Here is a 23,114-nt window from a genome sequence, read left to right as displayed (position 1 = left end):
CTTCCTCAAGAGTCTGATTGGGCTAACGGGTGCAAAGCGGCATTCACGAGCCAGGAAAAAATAAATAAAGCGATTCCACAGGTGCTGTACAACGATCTCTGCATGACGTAAACATATGAACTACATAACCTGAAAAACAAAGACAGATTCCGGACTAGCCCACTTCGTAAATGATTCGAGCTGAAAACTATGCGACGCGGATGACGGGATGCGCAACTTTACGATTAATACTAATTACCGGTTCGGTTTTCGGACATGATTCATTCCGGATTCCGTATCTTATAGCTTAGATGGCTATCGATGTATACAAGCGTATACTGGTATATTTTGTATATAGGCATTCCCCGTCTGATTGATCTCGCCTCCAGGCAAATATTTATGTCCTGACACGGAGTGTGTGGCTTTTGATACCACGTAAAATAATTAATATATAAAAAATGAAACGTGATTACTCTTACCAGTAACCGCTAGAAAAAATAGCATAGCTATTGCAAACGATTGTAGCACACCTTTCATTCAACACATCTCGTATATCAGATAATCAGCTGACTTTTTTTTTTAAATCAAAATATGTATACAAACTGCTGGAGTATTAGTTTACATACTCCAACAGACACGGAGGAAGATACATTTGTTTTCTCCCCTTTGGTTTATAATTTATTATTTTATTTTATTCATTCATTTATTCATTTTTTAAAACATACGAAATTTTATGACAAGCCTATGAACTTTCTCAAAAAAAAAAAACCCCAAAAAAACAAAACAAAAAACAAAACAAAAAAACCCAACAAAAAACCCCCCAGAAACATGTATTTGTTACTGAGAAAATGGAAACAACGCGCTGTGTAAATAAAGGGGTCTCGATCGGAGCTTCACATTGTTACACTGCCTTACTGACGATCGCTTTACTTCCTTTTGGACTTGTACCTCTATTAGATATATAATATGTCAGAAAGCCGTATTAATTCCCTGTGTAGAACCTGAATGGAATTCCTGTTTCTAAAATACATTTTTGACATTTTACTAATTATTTAAAAAAAAAAAAAAAAGATGCAAACTTTTGTCGACATTTTTTTGTCTTGTTCATAATAGAACAATTAGAAATATATCGTATTTTATCAAAGAGAGACAGATAGCTATTTCTCGGACGCGTTATGGACATTCAATATTTTTGAAATGATGAAACTATATGTAAATGTATCAAGTTTAAAATACATTGCGAAAAAGGGAGATTTAAGCCTTGAAACACAAAATAAATTACACAAGGAAATAGTACTTTGTTGTATGTTGATGATGTTATGAGATCAATTAATTTACAGTATGTAGTCTAAATAAACAACTTTAATCGCGAAAATTGATTTAAAAAAAATCACTTCCAAGAAATAGAATTAAAGAACGAACGAAAAACAAATATTTTATCTGGATTAATGTTACTATAATGTAATACTATTACAAACACAATCAGAAATGTATCGTAATAAAAAATGAGGAAAGCGATTATTATTTATTTTCTCTGTCAGGGTGTTATTACAAACATTAATGGCTGTGTTACAAGTGTCCGATCGATCAGGCATGTCGTTTGCCCGGACTGTGGTGTCACCATTACAACTCAGATATAAAAATGACACGAACTCGTCCATCAACTACAGCCCTAACCTCACCACCAATACATCGACCAATGATTGATTTTGTGTCGATACCAATCCATATTAACAGATCTGACTTAATGTCAAATAACACGTGTTATTGTACAACTATAGGCACACAAAGAGCTCTTCACACATTTTATATCTCACATGATTTGTTATATATTGTTTTTTTTCTTCTAAAAAATGTTTTTTTTTGTTTTTTGTTTGTTTATACAAGCACGTGTTTTCTTTGTTGTCATCATCATCAATTTAATCAGCCGTATAGAGTCGAATGTTTATGCGATTTCGGGGTACACTTCAGTAAGTTTATGGCCTAATTAGATGGGTGTCGGTAACGTATTATAAGTGGTTCATTTGTCCTCTGATAACTCCAGCCTCTCTCTATCCACAGGTTCATCCTGTCGTGGTGTACAGTATAATTTGACCTCGCTGTGTTTGTTAGTGTACCAATGTATGACCACAGGCTGAATTAGTACATGTATATATAAACCGACACGGCGGGGATGGATTTGTTAGGTCCACTGTCTATTTAACGATACAATCACGCAAATATCTAAAACAATATATTTATTTTATTTATATTATATCACAGGTATGATTCAGTCTGATCTAGTATTTCCACACTGTTTATGTATAATCACAATAGAGATAACTTAATCTAAGCTATTGTTACTTATCCGTTAATACGCAAGTTATATATTTAATGTGTTTCATAAATGACATAATAATATAGACATAAACCATTAAATGGTAAAAATTAAAAGCTGGTAAGACTGGAGTTCTGGCGTACCAAACATACCACTGATGTCGAGTATTTAGAAAAATAAGGTTTTACAAAATACCATGAAAACTCGAGCTACCACAAACTATCCACTCCTCTCCACACCTTACGTTACCGGGGTGATATCTACCGTGTTATCCGTTAATAACTTGTACCCGGAACCCTTCAATATAATACTATTACGACTCGAATTTTCTTACTTCACTCCGAGTTATAAACTATATTTCAAATGACAATGTTCCCGACTGAATATCATCAATATTTACCATACCTGAAAACACGTGTAAATTCATGTGTAACACGTGATCCCGATTCGTGTGTTTTCGTGTCCCCACTGAGCTATCCAATATCTCCATGACATCGCACATGTGTTTAATTACAGACTAAAAGGGTTTTCAGACTAGGTCTATAAGTGATGTAAAACAGTAATGTTAAGGATGTGACTCTCGGCAACTCTGTAGCCTATCCTGTTAGTGTACAATTTATTCGGAAATCCTAATAAACGCTAGTCAGTTAATCAGTCCATAAGGATTACAATCCATTGCGCGTGCGTTTTACGTATCTGAGCGGAGGTGGCTATTTTCGGTTCATTAAATAGAGTTACAACTTAATTATAGAAAAAAAAAAATGCACAGAAAAAAAGGAACAGAAAAAAGAAAAATGCATTGCTGGCTTAGTATCAATTTCAATGATAATGTGTCTTTCATTTTAATACCTCATCCACACCATCACTCATACTAACGCTCTCCCCACACCACCCCTCCCACTCCGCCAATACTACATTAGACCAGTCATAGGATGCATCAAAAGTAAACAAAAGTACCCAATACATTCTGATGATAAATAATAACATGTATGTTACATTTTTATATCTTTGTACTACAATATCACTGGCCTATTTGTAACATGTATGTTATTAGTTAATTATCTTGCAGTCAATAGCATCAGATAATAAATGTTATTTTTAAACTGTTCAGTTGCTTTTTTTATCAAAGAGATATTATAATTGCATAATGTTGTTTGTCTTGTGTACACAAAGTGGTGTTTACATCACGTACAGGCGTACAGATGCCAATAGGTAGAGATAATTTGATGTCTACATTCGAACTGTTTTTATTGTTTGTGTAAATATGCGGTATTTACAACGGTACATCTAAGGCCTTTGACAATTTAACATATTTTTTATTTTAGTTCAATAAAAGTCAACATGTCATAAATTCACTAAAAAAATACTTATAATTTATCAAACATCAAACAAAATATTTACGTTTGTCTGAATCAATAAATTGTAAAATCTGACATAAAATTTCCTTGGGGTAACTTAAAGACTCCTTTTAATCACAAATACCTTTTCAAACCTGACACCTACAGTATGAAATCTAACGAGTATTATGATTGGTCTAGCCTTGGGCGATATTGACCTGTCCTACTATGTACCTCGCACCACCCACCACACCTCAGTCCCTTGTAAAACTAATAAATTTTAACGATAGCTCCAAGATGACCATTGGTCACGGTTCGGCTGTCGTACTTTGATCAGAGTCTGGAGGCGACTCGTGTTAAGCGTGATGATACCCGTCGGCTACCGTAGCTTATTGTTGATATTGTACGTCCACTGACTGTTTGTATGATACTTAGGACCCATTAGAGTTCGTATTGTGATTGACAGGCAAAATGTTTCAAACAGAAGATACAGATCTCTTTCTGGATAATATCTCGACAGAAACGTGTCACAATGAGTTGTTAGTAGTGAACATTATAAAAGAATTCAGGAATAAAATAAATAAATAAATAAATAAATAAATGATGAATTCGAAGTTGATAAGCTACATTCAGGGATACATTTGAATCCTCTTTGCTTGTGTACTAATTATAAATATATCGACATCTAGTTATAATATTTCAGTACGTAAATCACTTGATTAACAAAACTAAATACATCACGTTTAGAAGAAAATAAACATATTCTTAAAAATACATTCAAAAAACGTGATTCCGATTAAACTTTAAAGTTCATTCTTGACAAAATACATTATATCAAAATAATGCTTTAAACAAGGCTCTATTTGAAGACAGATGTATTACAGTGATATTAAAGCTTGCCGTAATTGGCATTAAGTGTTTAAATCAGAATTATCGCCCGCTAAAATCCCTCCAAGGTAAAATTTACAGATAGACGGGAAATTTACCAAGGGACACGTTCATTCTGTAACATCCCATATCACTGCACAGGTAGGGCTAGTCACACATTTAAATCCAATTAAATGGAGAGGATATTTATCAACTGGAATTGTTAATAAAACTACGATTTCTCCCAACACATCCATAGTAATATCTCATTGACATTTGCTTGGAAATGGCTCCCGTAAGGTTTAACATTAAAAGTCGACTCAGCCGTTGCTTTAGTTTTTAGGACATTGCCGGCACCAAATACTTCCCTCCGTCTCTGTATCCTCTTCTCATTAACTAGTGAAACAACAGTAATCATCATAGATCAAACATAAGGATGTCGAGGAGATAATTGGAAACCGGTAACGGATTCTTAGACTCATTATCTGGGCATGTTCCGCCAAATGCGTCTTTATCACATGTTTATTAAAAAGCATTTAATAGTCCTTAGCAAAACATGCAAAACTACCCGTAAATAAATTTTAATGCAGTTCATTGGAATATTTAGTTATCAGAAATATGTAAACCTTTTGGAAAAGCTAGATATTTTTCTTTAACATTTTAATAGGCCTCCAAGTCATAAATAAAGTAAAACTATATTCTCTTAAAAGATACAATAAAATTACAGGGTTCTTCCCGGAAAATTAATGTCTGTCTAACGTTTTGGGGTTTACAGACGTACAGTTGTTTCCAGACCAGAGTTTATGAGGTACCAGATGCATGGATTTGGATTAATATCGGTCATTATACGCTCAGCACCACATGTAATTTGTTGCATGTTTTGTGCATTGCCACGTAACCCCCGTCCCTCCCCTTACACTTCCTAAGTCCCCTCATCTCGACCCAGGCGCAATCTTTATTAACTTGTCAAATTCAACTGCAGAGTCGACTATCGATGTTATAAATGGAGAACAGTGTTAAAACTCCATAAACCAATCACTGTTGCAATAAAACCCAGAAATGATACCGAAATTAGAATGTAATGAACATGCATGTCAGTCACCACAGCCAAATCTTTGATTTATTTCCGACGAGTCTCTCCCCTCTACCGTCTGTCATCTTATTTCATCTTATTAAAGTAAATGAACTCACTTTCCTTTCATCGCAAAATGCACATGGTGTTGCTGATGTATACCATTTAGAACATGATTTTGAGTGAGTGTAACTGATGCAACTTTTTAAATTATGATTTTATTAAAGTAATGCTGACGTCATAATAGTTCTTGCCACACAATTAAAACCCATTCTTTTGTATTCAACGATTTTTCAACAACGCGCGAATTCAGCGAGTGAGCCTTTGATAACACACGTCAAATAAACTCTCCCTGCTTTCCTTTATTCTTCTAATCTGAAAGAAATTCCATCTTGCATAATTAAAACATCATCGGATAGTTAACGATGTACTTGAAGTGTAATCGCATTGCAATCTAAATAACAACACTAGCGCAACAGAGATTTGACTGGAGTTTGAAATCGCGACCCCGTGAATTATGTAAGAATACGTGAGGGATATATACACCCAGTGCTCTGAAACGTCAATCATCCGAGTAATCAATGAAGCCTGTGCTTAGCAGTATGCAAATCATCTCGTGCATTCAGGAAAATTAAGACTCCTCTCTATTCTCCAGAGAACAATTAGAAAAGTTTACTAATGAGCTCGTCACAATCAAGCCCTACATGCCAGACTTTGAAACAAATGCCTATTAGTTTGAAATATATTACACGCAAGTGGGTTTCAATCTCGTAATGATATTTCCAGTTGCAGCAACAAACAGATACACGAGAGATGATCGTAACAGGTTCGCGCCTTCGGGGTTTTTATCTTTGGCCATCTCGACTGTCTCGGACTGCCGAAGAGGTCGGCCGCTAATTGCTCGGGATGAATGGTAGTACTAACTAGAGCTAGGGTGAAAATTGCCTGTCTAGATTCGTGTTGGATCGCATGTTCTACACGGGCCGAAGCAGTATGCGACATTCGTCACTATTTTGCAGACAGAACACATTTGCCTCTACAAGTATCTTGCTGGGCCGGAAGAGCTCGCCTTTCACACTGTATAGTTTTGCGGTCATTCCTAATTATTCCTCAACTAAGATTTATAACACAAAAAGAACTAGGGGAAAGTTGATGGGCAAAATCTTGTTGTCTCAACGGGGGACGAGGCAGTTGTTTTTTAAACTCGCTTTCGTGAGAAAATCGTTCTGGTCTTTTATTGGTCTTGGCGAGGTTATAATGGAAAAAGCCGAGAGACATTCTGTGCTTTAAAAACAAAAGAGCGCAGCTCGTAAATTGCTTTTCCCCCGTACTCTCGAATGTATATCAGTAAGATTTGATTCCACAATTGGCTGATCTGATACAGATATACTGATGTTTTTAGAAGTGGAGAAATCTTCATATATGTTATACATTATTAGAATGATTTTTTTTCTTGAATGCGGTAAAGATTGAAAACACACTTTTGAATATTTCAGGGTTTTTTTGCTTGAAAGGAATATGCAATTTGAATTGATATATTATTTTGAAGATAAACATCGTCAAGATGAGGATCGATCAGTTCCGTATCTTTCAAAACATATAGCAGATACATGTAGATAGAAAAACGACATTTTGGGAAACGAGAGTTAGAAACTTTCCTGTTTTAAATTCTATCGTTTAAAACAAATTATATGTATAATGTAATTCACATTGATAATATACCAACAAATTGTAATATTTTCGATTCTAATAGTTCCTGCAACTGGCTAACATCTTGACCCTGATTGATTCTTTTGTAATATAAATACTTTAGTAGTGGTAATTCCAGTGACATCTCTGCCTAGTTAACGAAATGTTCTTTACATATATTTTTTTACACATTTGTTTTTTACTAACAAACATTTGGAAATAAATTCAGTTTACTGACACGAGTTGCTATTTAAAATGAACCATTTCTTATTTGAAATTACAAAATATATATCTAATAAGACGGGGGGTTATTTGCAAATAAACTTTTTACGATATGACGTTTCTGTCTTATGTAAATAAGAATGGCTGGAGTGTGGAGCTGCATTTGATTGAAAAACAACATTTCGCTGTCGTTTCTATCATTGATGACTAATATTCCAGACTGTTTATAATTACATAATGTGGATACTAAATGCCAATTAGCAATCGAGATGCAATAAAAACTTCGATGGTATACAGCCATTAGTCAATGCCATTCCCTCATTAGTGGGACTTTAAAGTGTTTTATATGAACGCGCCTCAATTCCACTCACCGTTGCCATACAAACGCGACCTATAAGTATTGGCATCACTCGGGACTTTATCTATTATTTACAAACCATTCGATACCGACTCTACCAGCTTGTGAGAGAAACAACGGAGAAGATGCTTTGCTTCGTTCGTCACATCGAATACAGACGGAAGAGACACCCACACCAACAAACCCAGATGTCCTTCTCCTGCATAGGATGGCATTCATCCAAGGGGACACAGCTTGCTCATATATCATATTCATAATATTTGTTTTTGGTTAAATTAGTTTCTTTATATAATATATTATAAATGGTTGCATAATTACCTGTATATTTGGTACCATGTGATTACTAACATAAAAAGGATCATTGATGATTTTAAATTCAACATTCCTTTACTACCTGGCAACATTGTAATTACACATTAACATCATGTTACATTCCTTCACTACCTGGCAACATTGTAATTACACATTAACATCATGTTACAGTAATGGTTTGTTTATTTCATATCATATTAAAATGCATGTAGACACATTCTTTTTAAGAAACAGTTGATTAGAAACAATACACAAAGTCATTTCTTTTGACCATAAGAAGTAGACTTAAGCACTAAAATGTATGACAAAAAGAACACGAAACGATACAAAGACAGCGATTAAGATGTTTTGGTGTTCAGTAATGATAACTGAATTTTCAAAACGATTTAGTACATCGGAAAATTGCAACGGCATTGGCAATGCTTCATATCCTGTCAAAGTCAAAGTCAAAGCATAAAGTCATTAAAGGACAATGTCCACGAATGGAACAATGACGAACGCGTTTCTAGTGATCCTGCATGCCTTACACATATCACCCTGAAATCCAATTTCTTCTTTTTATGGTGTTAGCAAAGCATTGCGTTTGAATCTGTCAGGATTTCCGATGAAAAAGGCTTTTCCATTAACTAATTACACACCGCAAACTTGACGCGTTATACGAAACTACTGTTTTCTCAGCTTTAGATATATTATTTTGAGAGATATAGTTATCACCCATATCGTAAATAATGTTTACACGCAATAGACACTATAGGCTTTGTCTGCTGGAACGGCTAGTGCTGAACAACGCTTAGAATGATGATCGCCTAATGTCAGGAAGAAAACCTAATAACGCCCTAGAAATGAAAAACCAACACCATAATAACATACACTCGTATCAACTTCAAAAGATACCGAGGGACGCAATTTTCCGCAGAGCGATGATCACTTAAACACACCAACAGAAGGAATGGAAACACCAATATCGCTATCGTTGAAAATCCCTTAGGTTTTAAAGTCAGAACTTTCCCGTGGGTCCATAACGTATAGAGTAGGCCCCAAATCGTTAAGCCATGAAAGTTTCTGGTAGGTTTAGAAATAAATATATTTTTATGGAATTTGATGTAGTATATGTGTATCACCTTCTTGTATGTTTTTATCAGAAAAGTTTGAGAGTAAATACTTGATGGCTATTATCCCATCTTTCCTGTATTCGTGTATGTGTTTAGAAATGAACCAAAGGAAACAATGCAATGCAATAACAATCTTGGTATATGCAAAATGGACTGATATTTATACTCAGGTTTCCTATTAACACATATCTGCTTTACCAATAATGTGTCCACTGATGCATTATTTCTCACTGATATCAGGAAATAAAATAAAAAAATATATTTGTTGTGAACATAATCATCAAATTACTCTGTAATCCATTTAAATTGTAACTTCCAAAATATATCAAAAGTTAAATAGCGTACTCTGTCCGACCCAACAAAAAGTCGATACAGTTTTACCAAGTATAAACATGTATGTATGCAAGAATAAAATAGTAATTTAGCCTAGTTAAACAGTATCACAACCTTTTTCCTTTTAGTTTAAATCTTTAATGTAAATGTTATATTACCAACAGTCCCTTTTTTCTCGAAAAGAAAATGTGAAATGTCACTTTTTAACATAAGCTCGGTGTTTTCATTCGTTCAAAATTAATTAGAAACGAGCAATGTTGTTAGTAACACGATAAGTATTACATGACGTTTTGAATTAAGCTATGAACGATTTGGTATCCAACTAGATTTGATTTCAAGCACACAAACAGGTATGCTTACACAACCAACAATGCTGTAGAATTACTGGGTTTAACTAGATCCATTTGAGGTAATTATGTGTATTTGACACAGGACAGTACAGCAGAGCTTGGTTCTATTGTATGGCCCTGTTATCTTTTGAATATGTACACATAGTTATCAGCTATCTGGTCAGAAATGATTGATGGGAATTTAATCAACACGTTTTATTATAAGTTATGACCTGAAAGATTTAGTGGTCAAGTTACTAATTTGATACCTTTCAGGAAATTAATGGCTTTTTTTTTTGTTTTTTTTTGGTAATTATATATAACATTGCTTAACATCTGGAGACTGAATGACTGTTAGGTCACGAATTCCTCTCCAACTGGGCTCTAAACAGTCACGGGACACAGAAAGCACATATACATGTATATATATGTAAAAGTTATATTCTAATTTGATCATGTCATTTTTATTCGTATATTTGTCTGCAAATCTAGATAAGTCGAAATCGACAAACTCTGGTTGTAAATACACTGATGGAATTGAATATACTAATGTCTTCACAGTTGATGAAAAATAGCATTAAACATGTTCTATCTCCAAATGGGGTGTTTAGTTCGTACGAGTATTAACGCAACCATCCAACCAATACGCAAAGCATAGCCCCATTTAATTTCCATGGTACAAGGAAACTATTTGATATCATATCGAAATAAACAAAATATTGCAAGCAAAGATGGATGCTTAAGTATTGTAGTTTCAAACGAAGAATACATTCAAGTGCGAAATTTAGCGTTGCCAAACCCAAGAAAGCATATACTTCAACAATAGCCTATAATACACAATCGACACTTTCCTTTCCATTGTATAGACTATATCTATATAAACTATACTGACATAGGATGATTATCAAATATAAAAATAGAGTCACGATCACTTTAAAAAAAAGATTAGAGTTAGTAATCTCGGATAGATGACCCTAGTTTGAAAAGTATTGGTCAAAAGATGACACATGTATCAAGAAGGGTTTGCCTTTTTGTGATAATGGATCCCTTAAAGTGTATAAATTGTCTCTTGATGGAAATATCACAGCTTCAAATGTGCAATTTAAAAATAGGTATAATCATATTAATTATACTACCTGTTAACGGGATCGAGAGAATTCACAGATCGATACCACCCTTTCAAGGTTGTTTATGTTAATGTAACCATCAGGACAATGTGCCGCTGTTTGGACCATCTGATTGAAAGGTCCATATCTAAGTTAATAAATACACTCTATTTGTCGGTTTATGGCGTTATTAATTGATCATAAACCATATTTTATTTGCTGGTGGTCCATATCAGGACAAAACAAGTGAAACAGTATAGCCCTACACCAACTAGTGGCCGCCATTGTTGATTGTGACGTCACCACTCAATATCAAAGGACTTTGAGATCACAATCATATCCGGTTGACATTTACGAGTAACAAGTATGAGTTTATGGTGTCTGTCCTTTCAATAAGTGAATCAAAATATATATCGTACATCTACAAAAATTTATGTTTTTGAGATATGATATTCACTCTCTCGTTTTGCCGGTTTATGTATGTGTTGGGGTTCACACCAGGTTTGGCGACATAGGTGATTGGGTTTCGGTACGTCTAACGCTTTTTGAACTGTATAACTACTTATGTTTTTTTTTCAAATTTTACGAGAAAATATAAATAAAAGGAACATTACTTGCATCATAAAATTGGGAATGTTGACACTCGCGTATTCCTTTTTAATTCTTTAAATGCTAATTTGAATGGAACACATGGGTATGTGACAGATGGGATGATATCGACTTAAGATTTTGTAACATAAGAGACGAAAAGTTGCAATATCGATCAAGGCTTCTGTGAAGTTTGAAACAGAATCAGCTCACATATAACTTGGTACTCACTTGTATAGATATACGGAAAACGTCTGCTCAGTACTGTGAAGAATGTATCTAATTATATATTATAACATATTCTTTAAGTATTTTAATATCTCATAGAGATTTACTAAATCGGCATTTTCCCCTTGCTGTAATTACATTGCAATGTAATTCTGCCTTTCTTTATACATTTTTACTCGGCTTACATTTTACATCACATAAGCTTGGTTAGATTACACATTACGACTAATATCATATACGTATACACTTATTTCTTAGACTCCTGACTTATGCATGCCTAGTCAAATGAATCCAGACTGTCACCCCTACAGTTTCCAAAGTCTCTTCTTTCTTTGTAAGGAATTCGAATGAAGAGTCGGAAAAATAAACCAATGGGTTCATGAATATCGTGTTTGATATTGGTCTAATAGTATTGGAAGGCTTAGGCTAACGTTAATGGAATCCACTATTCTGGTCGGTAACAAGATAATGGTGAAGTTGATGAGTATATAAATACAGTATAATATACATAACTGTCAGCAACAAAGCTGAGCAAATTTATTCGTCTGTTCTTGTAAAGGGACTGAGAGAAAATAAAGCTATATATTTATTCAAAAACATCATATCATATTGGACATGTCATACATAACCTTAATATTTAAACTTCGGTTGATACCGGAATTAGAATTAAAACCTCTGACCCTGAAAGGTCAAATCTGTACCGTAAATCCTATCTGTAATATACAGGTAGGGCGAAGGTCACGAGACACTGAAGGAATAAAACATGACCAGGTATTATCCGGAATTCCTGTGGTCCGACGAATGTTTCTACATATTAGGATTACCACATAAAACAAGGTAGTTCCCGATGACTTTCTCACATGTGCCAGGTAACACTTGATCCAGAGTACACAGAGACCATTATTTAATTAATATTACCTAAACAAAAATTACTCCTACTCTGGATGATATTCCTCCTCAAATTTCTTTAAAATGTCTAAGTTTCTCATTGTCATATATTATATTAGATTCTTGTCTTGTTATCGTAAATTACCAGCACATAAAGATGTCTGGGCGAGCACTTTTATATCCGATCCTGCTTTGCTGTAGATGTTCCTCTCCCTTCTATGACAGTGCGATGTGGACTATTTTGCATATAACACAAAAAAATGTCTTCCACAACCGTTCCTCGCTTGTAATGTACTTGTTCATTCCCCATCAATAAAGATAGTATAAAGGACTTCCATTTTATATTTGGAAATGTCGTTAACGAAAATAATGGTTCTGGTTCCTTTTATTCCAATATTGAAGCATGTTTATTTCTTGCAGGTAAGTAAGATATATGTACTTGAATCGTATCAGCTACTAAATAGAATGCGGAATCACACTGACGCAATGGAAATCAAATTGACATCCATCGCTAAATAGATTTTTAGTGTTCATCCCAGAACTGCAAATAACTGCTTAAAGAAAAGTTATGGTATGAATTTGAACGACATTAGAAGTAGTAATCAATCGATATAATGCTAAAAGAAAGAACAAAAGCTGCACTTTTCATACCAAATTGATCTGTGTGTTGTTCCTTTGGCTGTAAAGTTTCCATCCTTATTTGAGCAGTGCGGAAATATCTATTCTAGTCCACTTGATTTATGTATAAGCAGGATTATTAAGACCGAGTTGTGCTACAACACAACATAATAGTTTTAACTTGATTTAGATACCTTAACATGTGTTAGCTAGCTGCTCCATGCTGTAACATGGCTATGTTTAATCCTGTACAAATGACTATATAATATCACAGTATAATTCCTTATGCATTCTGTCTATACACTATATACTATATTTGAATCAGTTAATTGGACATTTATTTTTATAATTTGCTCTTTATAAACAGTGTTCGCTACTGACGTTTATCTGGATGAAAACTCTTTTACGTATTTGGTATCTACTTTGTCAATTCTTATTCAAATATGGTAGAAAACCTCACCATTGATCTTAGTAAATAGGCTATATTTTACATACAGTAGGATATTTTCCGTATTTAAAGATATTTGTTGTTAAAGCTTGACCTTTATATATATTTTATGATAATGTATTCAGATTTTCAGACATGTATTATGTACCAGTTGCAGTTCTTGAAACATTGGCTATTTTGTCTTTATTGTTTTAACATGTATGATATGAGTTATGAGTGGAGGATGCCTCAGACTGGAGTTAAATCCTTAATAGGCAGTAACCGGTCACAGCTGTTAGTCTTCACGCCAGAATAGTTAGCTTCTTATCCAAACGTAAAACAAACATCACATATGTGATCTATACTGCATTAACAATAAAATATATAAACTCAGATTTCAGGAAATATTACAAATTTAAAATAAATGAAAAAATATCGAAAAGATTAATGAATAATTAACAAATATCTCTACCGAGACATTAAGTGCATACACGACTAGAAACTGTTTGCTACAGGGTTTTAGCAGTACTTGTGTGAGAGGGATGGCGAATCGATTGGGATATCTAATCTAAGGGAAATGAAGCATTCCTTTAGTGATAATATTGCCTTCCTTCCTAACCATATATCATTGTATGTTTTCAGCTTGTTACCAGAAAGGAATGAGCTTGAAAGTCTTTGAGGTTATGATATATGTTCGGAAAAAGCATTTCTTTCTCGAAGGGAATGCAATTGTAGACGGCGTGTGTATGTTCGGTGCATCTTAATCGGATCTTCAAACACTTAAAAAGACAGCTTTACGTCATCGAGTACACGGATGCCATTTGTATCTATTGAGAAGAGCGTATACATGAGTCCATACTTCTCTATCCACTTCCTACGTTTACATTGAGATGCCTGTCCTTATACGCGCCTTTCCTTCATTCCACAAATCCTAAATCAATGCTTCAAATATCAAGTTTCATTCCGGATACAATCTTTTACTCTTACTCGTTATTCCGGAAATCATCTTTTACTCATACCCGTTATTCTGGAAATCTTCCTTAACTCATACTCGTTATTCTGGAAATCTTCCTTAACTCATACTCGTTATTCTGGAAATCTTCCTTAACTCATACTCGTTAAAAAGGCAGTTTTTCGGTTACAGCAGCCTTTTTTGAAGTTATTGCATAGTCTACAGATATGCATGAAAAATGCCCTGTTTAAAACTGATACTTTCTTATAATATCTTTGTGATTTTCATATATGTTCTTATTTTGTAGTTTGATGATGCATCAATTTAAATATTTTAACATATTTTTGTTTAAGTTTTCAGTCTTATATTTAACTTTTTTGTAACTATTCAGTCAACAGTGAAGATTTTAATATGAATTAGCATTAAAATGTACCACTGCCATCAAGGTCTGCCAATCATTCCAAGCTTGTACAGTGATTTTTCTTATTTATCAGGTGAATCAGATATTACGTCACGACACGTTTTTTTTTTTATAATTCTAGCTGGATGTGATCAGATGCCTTTGACACTAATGGTGCGACAGATTTGGAAATAAGATAACATTAAGCAGGTATGGGTCTGACATACAAATTTTACCTCCATTCATCTAAACAATGTATGTATTTTATGAGAGTGCAGATTAAAAGTACTATAACGAAAAATATGAATAAATGCAGCAGTAAATAAATGGATATCATAATAAATATACAATATCTTGTAACACGTTCTATTGTGTTAATACTAGCATGATGCATGCATTCCGAAATATGAAAAAAAAATTGAAAGAAAAGAAAAAAGATGCTGAATAGCCATTTCAGAGGTAAACAGAGACATTTTTGTTATAATGCATTTTGCATTGTAATTGTAGTGAGTGATTCAACAAGGCCTGGTAGTATAACGAATCAGGACGAAAAAAAAATGGAATGATGTGTTTACCTGCATGCAAAGGTGAAGCTGTCATATTTCAATCTGTTTTTACATTTCATACATCAACTAGGTGCATGTTTTATGAGGTAAACTAAGTCGATGAAAGTTGTTGTATAAAAGTGATTGATGTACTCTGTGGACGACAAAAATTACCTGTCATGTTTATCTCGTTTACCTGTGTACCTCAGGTGTGGTTTTAGTAATTAACATACTAAAAACATCCCAACGAGAAATCGATAAGTGTAAACAAGAAAAAAACATAGACAATTGCCTATTTATAAGTTGATGGTTAAGAAATTAATGTTGGACGAACTGTATTGAAAATTTGACGTTATTTTGACACTATATGTGTTTGATTAATTGTAAATGCCATGACGATAATAATCATCACTTTATGCACCGTATTTTATCACACTGTGTGTCATATATCACATACAATGTACATGTAAAAAAATTCAATCGCCCAAGTACATATGTATTGTTCCTTCTTCTTGTTTATTCCTTTTCCTGGTCTGTCAGATAAACATTAAGCAATTTTGATTGCTTGTTTACAGCACAAAACTCATATTGAATACTGAAAAATAAACAGTATTTGTACGAAAAGACATTTAAGAGCTAGATGATATAAATGATATTTTACGTGTTTTATCGGCAAGTTCTGTAAAGTATTTGTTTTGAATTTCCTATTCTATTTGAAGAAAGACATTTAAAAAAATCTTCACTCAATGTTTAAGAAATTTGTGAAATTGAATCCACAACAATTACTTAATTTTCTCATATGCACAAGAAGTGCTGACTTGGTTTCAATTGATATCAATTCACATTCATTAGATTTCCTACAGGTGTCCTGTCCCGATGTTGTTGTTTCACGACAGCTTGTCAGAATCTGCCAGCTTCCTCACCGTTTGGCTGCTACGAACCTAACAATCGATTGATTTTTGTCTTGATTTCAAACGTTATATAATAATCACGCCCTATGCATAAAACCATGCGGATTATGTATGGAATTTTTGAAACACGAACTGCATTAACACATATTATCATCCCAATAGATAATGCATGTTTCATTTTTGTATTTCTTTTTTAACATTTATATGAGTTCTTTTTATATTTCATATCTTTTAACATAGGCATGTTTCAACATTTATTTACAAAACATAATTCGTTCGACATGTAATACATAATTCTATGTGTACCATCGATAAATGGCTGTTTTATAATTTTACACATCCACACTAGAAAAAATCTAGAATTTTCATTCATGAAGTTATAGATTCTTTAATATATTGATACATTTTCTAATAACAAATAAAAACGTTAATAAAACATTGCGAACCATATAAACATTCGATAGAAGGTAGGTTTAGATTGATTTGTAATAAACAAACTGACATAATGAAATTAATGTTAGATATATTGACAGGTAGTGAATATTAGGTATATTAACCGATAGTAATATTAGGTATATTAACCGAAAATAATTTAGGTATATTAACCGATAGTAATATTAGGTATACTGACCGATAGTAATATTAGGTATATTAACCGAAAGTAATATTAGGTATTTTGACCGATAGTAGTATTAGGTATATTAACCGATAGTAATATTAGGTTTATTAACCGATAGTAATATTAGGTTTATTAACCGATAGTAATATTAGGTATATTAACCGATAGTAGTATTAGGGATATTAACCGATAGTAATATTAGGTTTATTAACCGATAGTAATATTAGGTTTATTGACCGATAGTAATATTAGGTTTATTGACCGATAGTAATATTAGGTATGTTGACAGATAGTAATATTAGGTTTATTAACCGATAGTAATATTAGGTATTTTTACCAATAGTTATATTACTTAGATTTACCAATAGTAATATTTTGTTATTACTTATTCACATCTTCTATTGTAAAAATGATCAGCCAATAAATTTGGTAAAGGTTTGATATTCAATTAAAAAATGTTTTAGCAAAATGTTTTGAATAAAAGTATTCAGGGAAAAAGATATTCAAATATTTCTTATAAATCGTGTCTCTTGAAGGTAATTCAGATCTATGTTAAAATGTTTTTATAATGCAATTTACATGTTATAAATTACCATCTATATAAATAATATAAATATTATAAACCAAATATTATGTGATGATTAATCGAACACATTTAATTTACTAATTAGATTATAAATGAGAATTAAAAGGGAGAGTACTGGTTGAATCTGATCAAAGGAATTAATCCGAAAGTTCTTTTATGATTTAAAAATATTCACGAAAAATATTTGCCCTCTATTTAAGAGCACACGGTCTGAGAAACTTTTGTGGTGCATGTGTTAATATATTCACGTGAAAAACCTATCTGTCCACGAAGAAGAAATAGGTATAGAAAAAAAGCTGAATAATAAAAATGATAGCAATTATAGCTTAAATTCAATATTTGAAATCATTACTCCTAGTTCTATCACATGAGAAAAAGTCCTGTCGAAAATTGTATGGAATATGTATTACATGATTATTTATCTTTCATTTTACCAATAATTATAATTGTGTATTGTTGTAATGAAATCGTGTATTACAGTGTTATATGTCACAATATGCGGGTTGATAAACGTCATGTGCTTGATCAATGGTATGCTTTGAATTACAATATGTTTAACAACCCTCCAAGGAGTATTTTCATTAAACTGAAGCTAGCGAACACATGGCTTACTATCTAAGGATAGTGACAGATTTTTGTGGTGTCAGAATGTCAATGACGGGTTATAGGTGATGTATATCGGTCACCAAGACCCTTAAATGACCATCGGTATATTCTGTAGTCTTAAATTAAGCGTTTTCGCCAGCAAGCGAAGCCGTAGATGTATGGTAATGTGCTAATAACGTATAACCCAGCTAGTAATTGTAGCGCCTTCTGTTCATTTGAAAACATATAGCTCTGTGAACGTGCTAAAGGAGTGCGACATGAAGGAAGGAACCTAGTTTATGGTAAAAGATGTGTTGAATTAGCAGATAAAAAGAAGAAAATTGTTTGTAAATTATACCGTTTGGACGGGAGAATATGATTCCGTAAATAATAACAGGTTTACTCGCAAATCTATTTGTGAAGAGGATAATACCCCAAGCCACGGCTATATCTCAAATCGAAATTGTGGAGAATATCCCTGTCCTGTCAAAATCTACTTCTTAAATAGTTTGCTTTTAACTTTGATCTGACGTTTTGGGTATAAATATCCATAAAGTTCTTTCAACTTTTAATTAAATTATTCGGATACAAGAACAAGCCATACTGATATATACATTATCTTCGTAAAATCTGCTAACAGTTTTAACATGTGATGATTTTCCATATGCCTTCTTAGGAATCAACTTTGTCGTAAATCAAGAATACCTTTCAGTACCAAACTTTGGTTATTCTAAATTGGTATCAAAATCATCATAAATAATAGGCACAGACTATTAAGTGATCATCTAAGATCTCCTATCATCGCATCCACACAACTTGATGCTTGGATTAAATCCATTTGTGATTTTCTTTAATATTTACTTATAACTTCCCGAGGAATAAATCAAATTTTTCAGAGAAATAACTATCTATTGAGAAGCTCACAGCTCAAAGATCAATAAAAACAAATAACGAAAAATGGAAAACAGATAATAAGTGTTTACTTGTAAAACAAAAAGAATGAGGTATGGGGCTTTGGGTTGTAGTATTTGTCAGCCACTGCTGGGGCAACAAGTGAAAAGTTGAAACATAATTACTGTTGTATTACCGCCATGCAGACAAATCGACGAAACATGTAAATCAATTCTAAATACCAAACACAAATTATCTCCCAGCAGTAAATTATTTGAAAGAAGTTAGGCAATATTAATTTACCATAAAGCGCTATTAAAAACAAATAATTTTGAAATAAATTTTGATGTTTTTTTATCCCAGGTACTAGTAAATATGTGTACCTTAAAGCTGTACATATTTATCTAAAATTACAAATTGAACTAAAATCGAAATACCGAAATTCGAAACCCCTAATAAATGAAAAATATTTTGTTACTCTCCTGATAATAAATAGCTAACCTGTACATAACTGCATTGTTGCAGGTTCTTATTCAATTCATTAAACATGTTTTAATCATCAATTAATGTATGCTCAATAGCGATTGTTCTGTAATAGTGAACTAGAGATTCTAAGACACCACACCACGTAGATTGTGGAGTACGGTGTGACATACACTAACAAGGTCTTGACCGCGAACATATTGCTGATAATTTGTCAGATTTACTGCCAAGGGGTAAAGATGTAACAAGACCAAATTGACCATCCGATAGGTGTAAACTGACCGTTGTTCTTGATAGATTTAACACATCTTGACCACTTCCACAACACAAGTACACTAAAAATCAAAATCGCCAGTAGCTGTCGGGGAGTCTTTCAACTCTCCGGACATTTCTTGGTCAGTTCCTCTATATTGCCAGGTCATAAATCAACTGGCCGATTAGGACCGAGATATATTTGTTAGTGAAAGTGTCTTTATTATGGTCAAGTGGTCAGCTAATAAATAGACTGCCCGTGGCGACACAGCACCGTAACGTACTCCTTTAATGTAAGGGTCTGTGGAAACCCTTTCATTTTAACAGTTTCAACAAATCGTTAATACCCTTTTGTCGGCAAAGGTGTTTTATGTACCAATATATTACGCAATTAATAGTTTACTAAAATTTTATGACATGGCGATTCATTGTGATGAACTTCGGACGTTTGATTGTCTCTCTAATTGGTGAATCGCTGTGGTCAAAGATGAAAGTCGTATCACCCAACCGAACTTTGGTATAATAAATTATGTTCACAAAAGAAATTATATTAGCAGATATGATATATTTTTATATCCCATAATCTTATATTGTTGAACTAAACAATCATATTTGAGTATTAAGATACTGTATCTTTAGTGATGTTTCTATTTTCATAGTTACCTGATTTAAAAATTATCTATATTTGAAGAACATTTCGCTGGTAATACTTATAAAGTTATTACAGAATTTAATACACATAATTTATTGTGTATCAATAAATTACATGAGTACTCAGTAATCATAATAATGTTAATTAACTTCATCTAATTGAATGAATATGACTAAATAAATTACAAATAATTAGCAAATATGTCATATTTAATATATTACAATACGATGATTCATAACGAGCGTTGAAATTAGTGTAAATAGAGAATTATTTATGATGACGCTCTATGCAAAATGATTCAAAATGATTTATATTTATTTTCGGAAATTATTTCATACATCATATTTAAATGCTACCTCTAAAACGACAAATTTAGCAATAATTTCCTCCATGAATTGTCGCTATAGCCTTGTGTAGTTCCAACACGGAATAACCAACTCCGTAGTTTGTACTAGCGTGGAATTAATTGCCTAATCAATCAATTAACATTTGATCAACTCAATTAAGTGCTATTCTTAAGAATCGACTCTTTCGTGAAATGCTTCTTGACAATTTTAGCAAATGGAAACAGAAATGGATTAATGTTTTGTTCGTTTTAAGAATTTAATGATTAATCATTTCATGTTAATATTTATTTCACCGACTTGCCAACTGTAAAGAAAATCAGCTTCACTGAATATTTATATGGCTCAATTTTTAGAAATATACTATTATATTTGTTTTACTAAATCTGATATAATACACATGTTATATATGTACTTTTTTAAAGTATATATACTTAAAGGGAAAGAATATGATTTTATTCTTTTCGATTTTAAATTCAATAAGAAATAGATATGTTTCTGTCAATTTGAGCATGAACTTATTTAGATTATATTTAGAATAGATAAATAATGTTTCATGAATATATGGATTTTATAATGGTTTAACCCTGTGCCTTATATGTTATTACACATTTTAACTATTATTTTATCTAGTGTTTATTGCATACACGGAAAATAGTATTATTTAATAAATGCAGCCATTTTAAATAACTTACCTGTATCATGTTATGTAAACATATAATATAGCAAAACTTACCTGCAGCATCTGCCGTTTCTAATCCCTCGAATGTTTTATTTGCCATTTCCATCAAAGCATCAAGAGGAGATACTGTTTTCAAGCTTGGGATTTGATCATCATCATCGACATTGATTTCCTCTTCTTCAGCATCTGATGAAAGTTCTGAATCTCTACCTGGACTGGATCGAGTATCCCAGGGCCGTACGATCCTTGAATTTATAGCATTATTAAAATGTAAATTTCTATGTTGCACATTATTATTGTTATTATTATTGCTAGAACCTAGAATATCCTTGATTGCAAATGACGTGAATGGTTTGTTCGGATTTCTTGGAGGCTGAAGTTGCACCATCGCCAGTTTCCGTATCGGTTCGTATTGGTCCTTGCAACTATCCTCCGAATCACTTATCCCGCTGGATGTTGACATGATTTTCATTTGGTCTGGTTTTAATAAGACGTTTTCACGTGTAAAAAAGGTAAAAAAATCAATTTTTCTTTCTTGGAAAGTTATACATTTAGAATTCGTAAACAAACACCCATGTGCACTCAATGCTGTACTTGTCCGCTGATATTATTTCTTCAGGAAATAATTTTCTCTGTAAGTTTCCTCTGGGTAGAAAGTCGTGTATGAGTTGTATAGTATCCGAGACCTGTCAGAGTATCTAAGTACCCGGGAGTCGGACTACATAAGAGTCTTTCCAGCACACCACAACAAAAACAAAACCCCAAAACGAGGCCGGGCCACTTGATTGACTGACAGTTAAATAACTGTACGAATATGTCGTCTGCGCGCTACTGAAAACACCCCTAAGGTACACAAGCGGCGTGAGGCGCGAATATTTCGTCTGATTACTAACTGTCGTCTGCCGAGCGTACAACGAATGACCTGAGGCAAAAACAATGATTTGCTTTTAAACAATGTTACGAGAATATCTATATAGAATATTGAATGATCATTTCACGATATGTGATATACTTGAACAATAGTCCATCAAATTTCCTCGAAAAGTTGTGGATTTTTGTTCAGAGAAATAAAAAATATCTCCATCCACTTGACTCGATCAGGAAAAACGTACGCAAACAGACTGGAAGAAAATGGAATAGAATCCTTTAAAGATATGCAAGTCTCTTTATCAAGGTGTTGTAGAGGACACGATACGTGGATTGTGGTAAAGATGTTTTAGCACATGGCCATGGTTTACGCTAGGTGTTTTCCTCTCACAGGAGTGGGAGGGAATGTATTCCGTTCATCAACCAATCTCAGCCAGACTTTTCCCATCAACAAACTGTCCCGTCATGCATCAGCCACAGTTCACTAATTACTCGACGTTGACTCTCCAGATGAGAGGCAATTAAATTAACAAAATATTTTGGACATCTAAACCAATCGCTGG

The 23,114-nt window shown here is 33.2% G+C and overlaps 1 protein-coding gene across 1 annotated transcript in view; it reads right to left on the bottom strand.

Annotated features, from left to right (window-relative positions):
- The window catches only part of LOC117339462 (transcription factor LBX1-like), a 36,488-nt gene extending 13,580 nt beyond the window's left edge, over positions 1-22,908 (bottom strand). Inside the window, exon 1 of the mRNA XM_033901046.1 lies at positions 21,739-22,908. Within this exon, the coding sequence (XP_033756937.1) occupies positions 21,739-22,156 (418 nt within the window). The 5' untranslated portion in view covers positions 22,157-22,908. The remainder of the gene's footprint in view (positions 1-21,738) is intronic.
- Between the last annotated feature and the right edge of the window lie 206 nt (positions 22,909-23,114).

The sequence above is a fragment of the Pecten maximus genome, chromosome 12, assembly GCF_902652985.1.
Source record: "Pecten maximus chromosome 12, xPecMax1.1, whole genome shotgun sequence".
In the NCBI taxonomy this organism is placed as follows: domain Eukaryota; kingdom Metazoa; phylum Mollusca; class Bivalvia; order Pectinida; family Pectinidae; genus Pecten; species Pecten maximus.
Note: the sequence above shows the minus strand (reverse complement) of the source record. Positions and strands in the feature narration are given on the sequence as shown.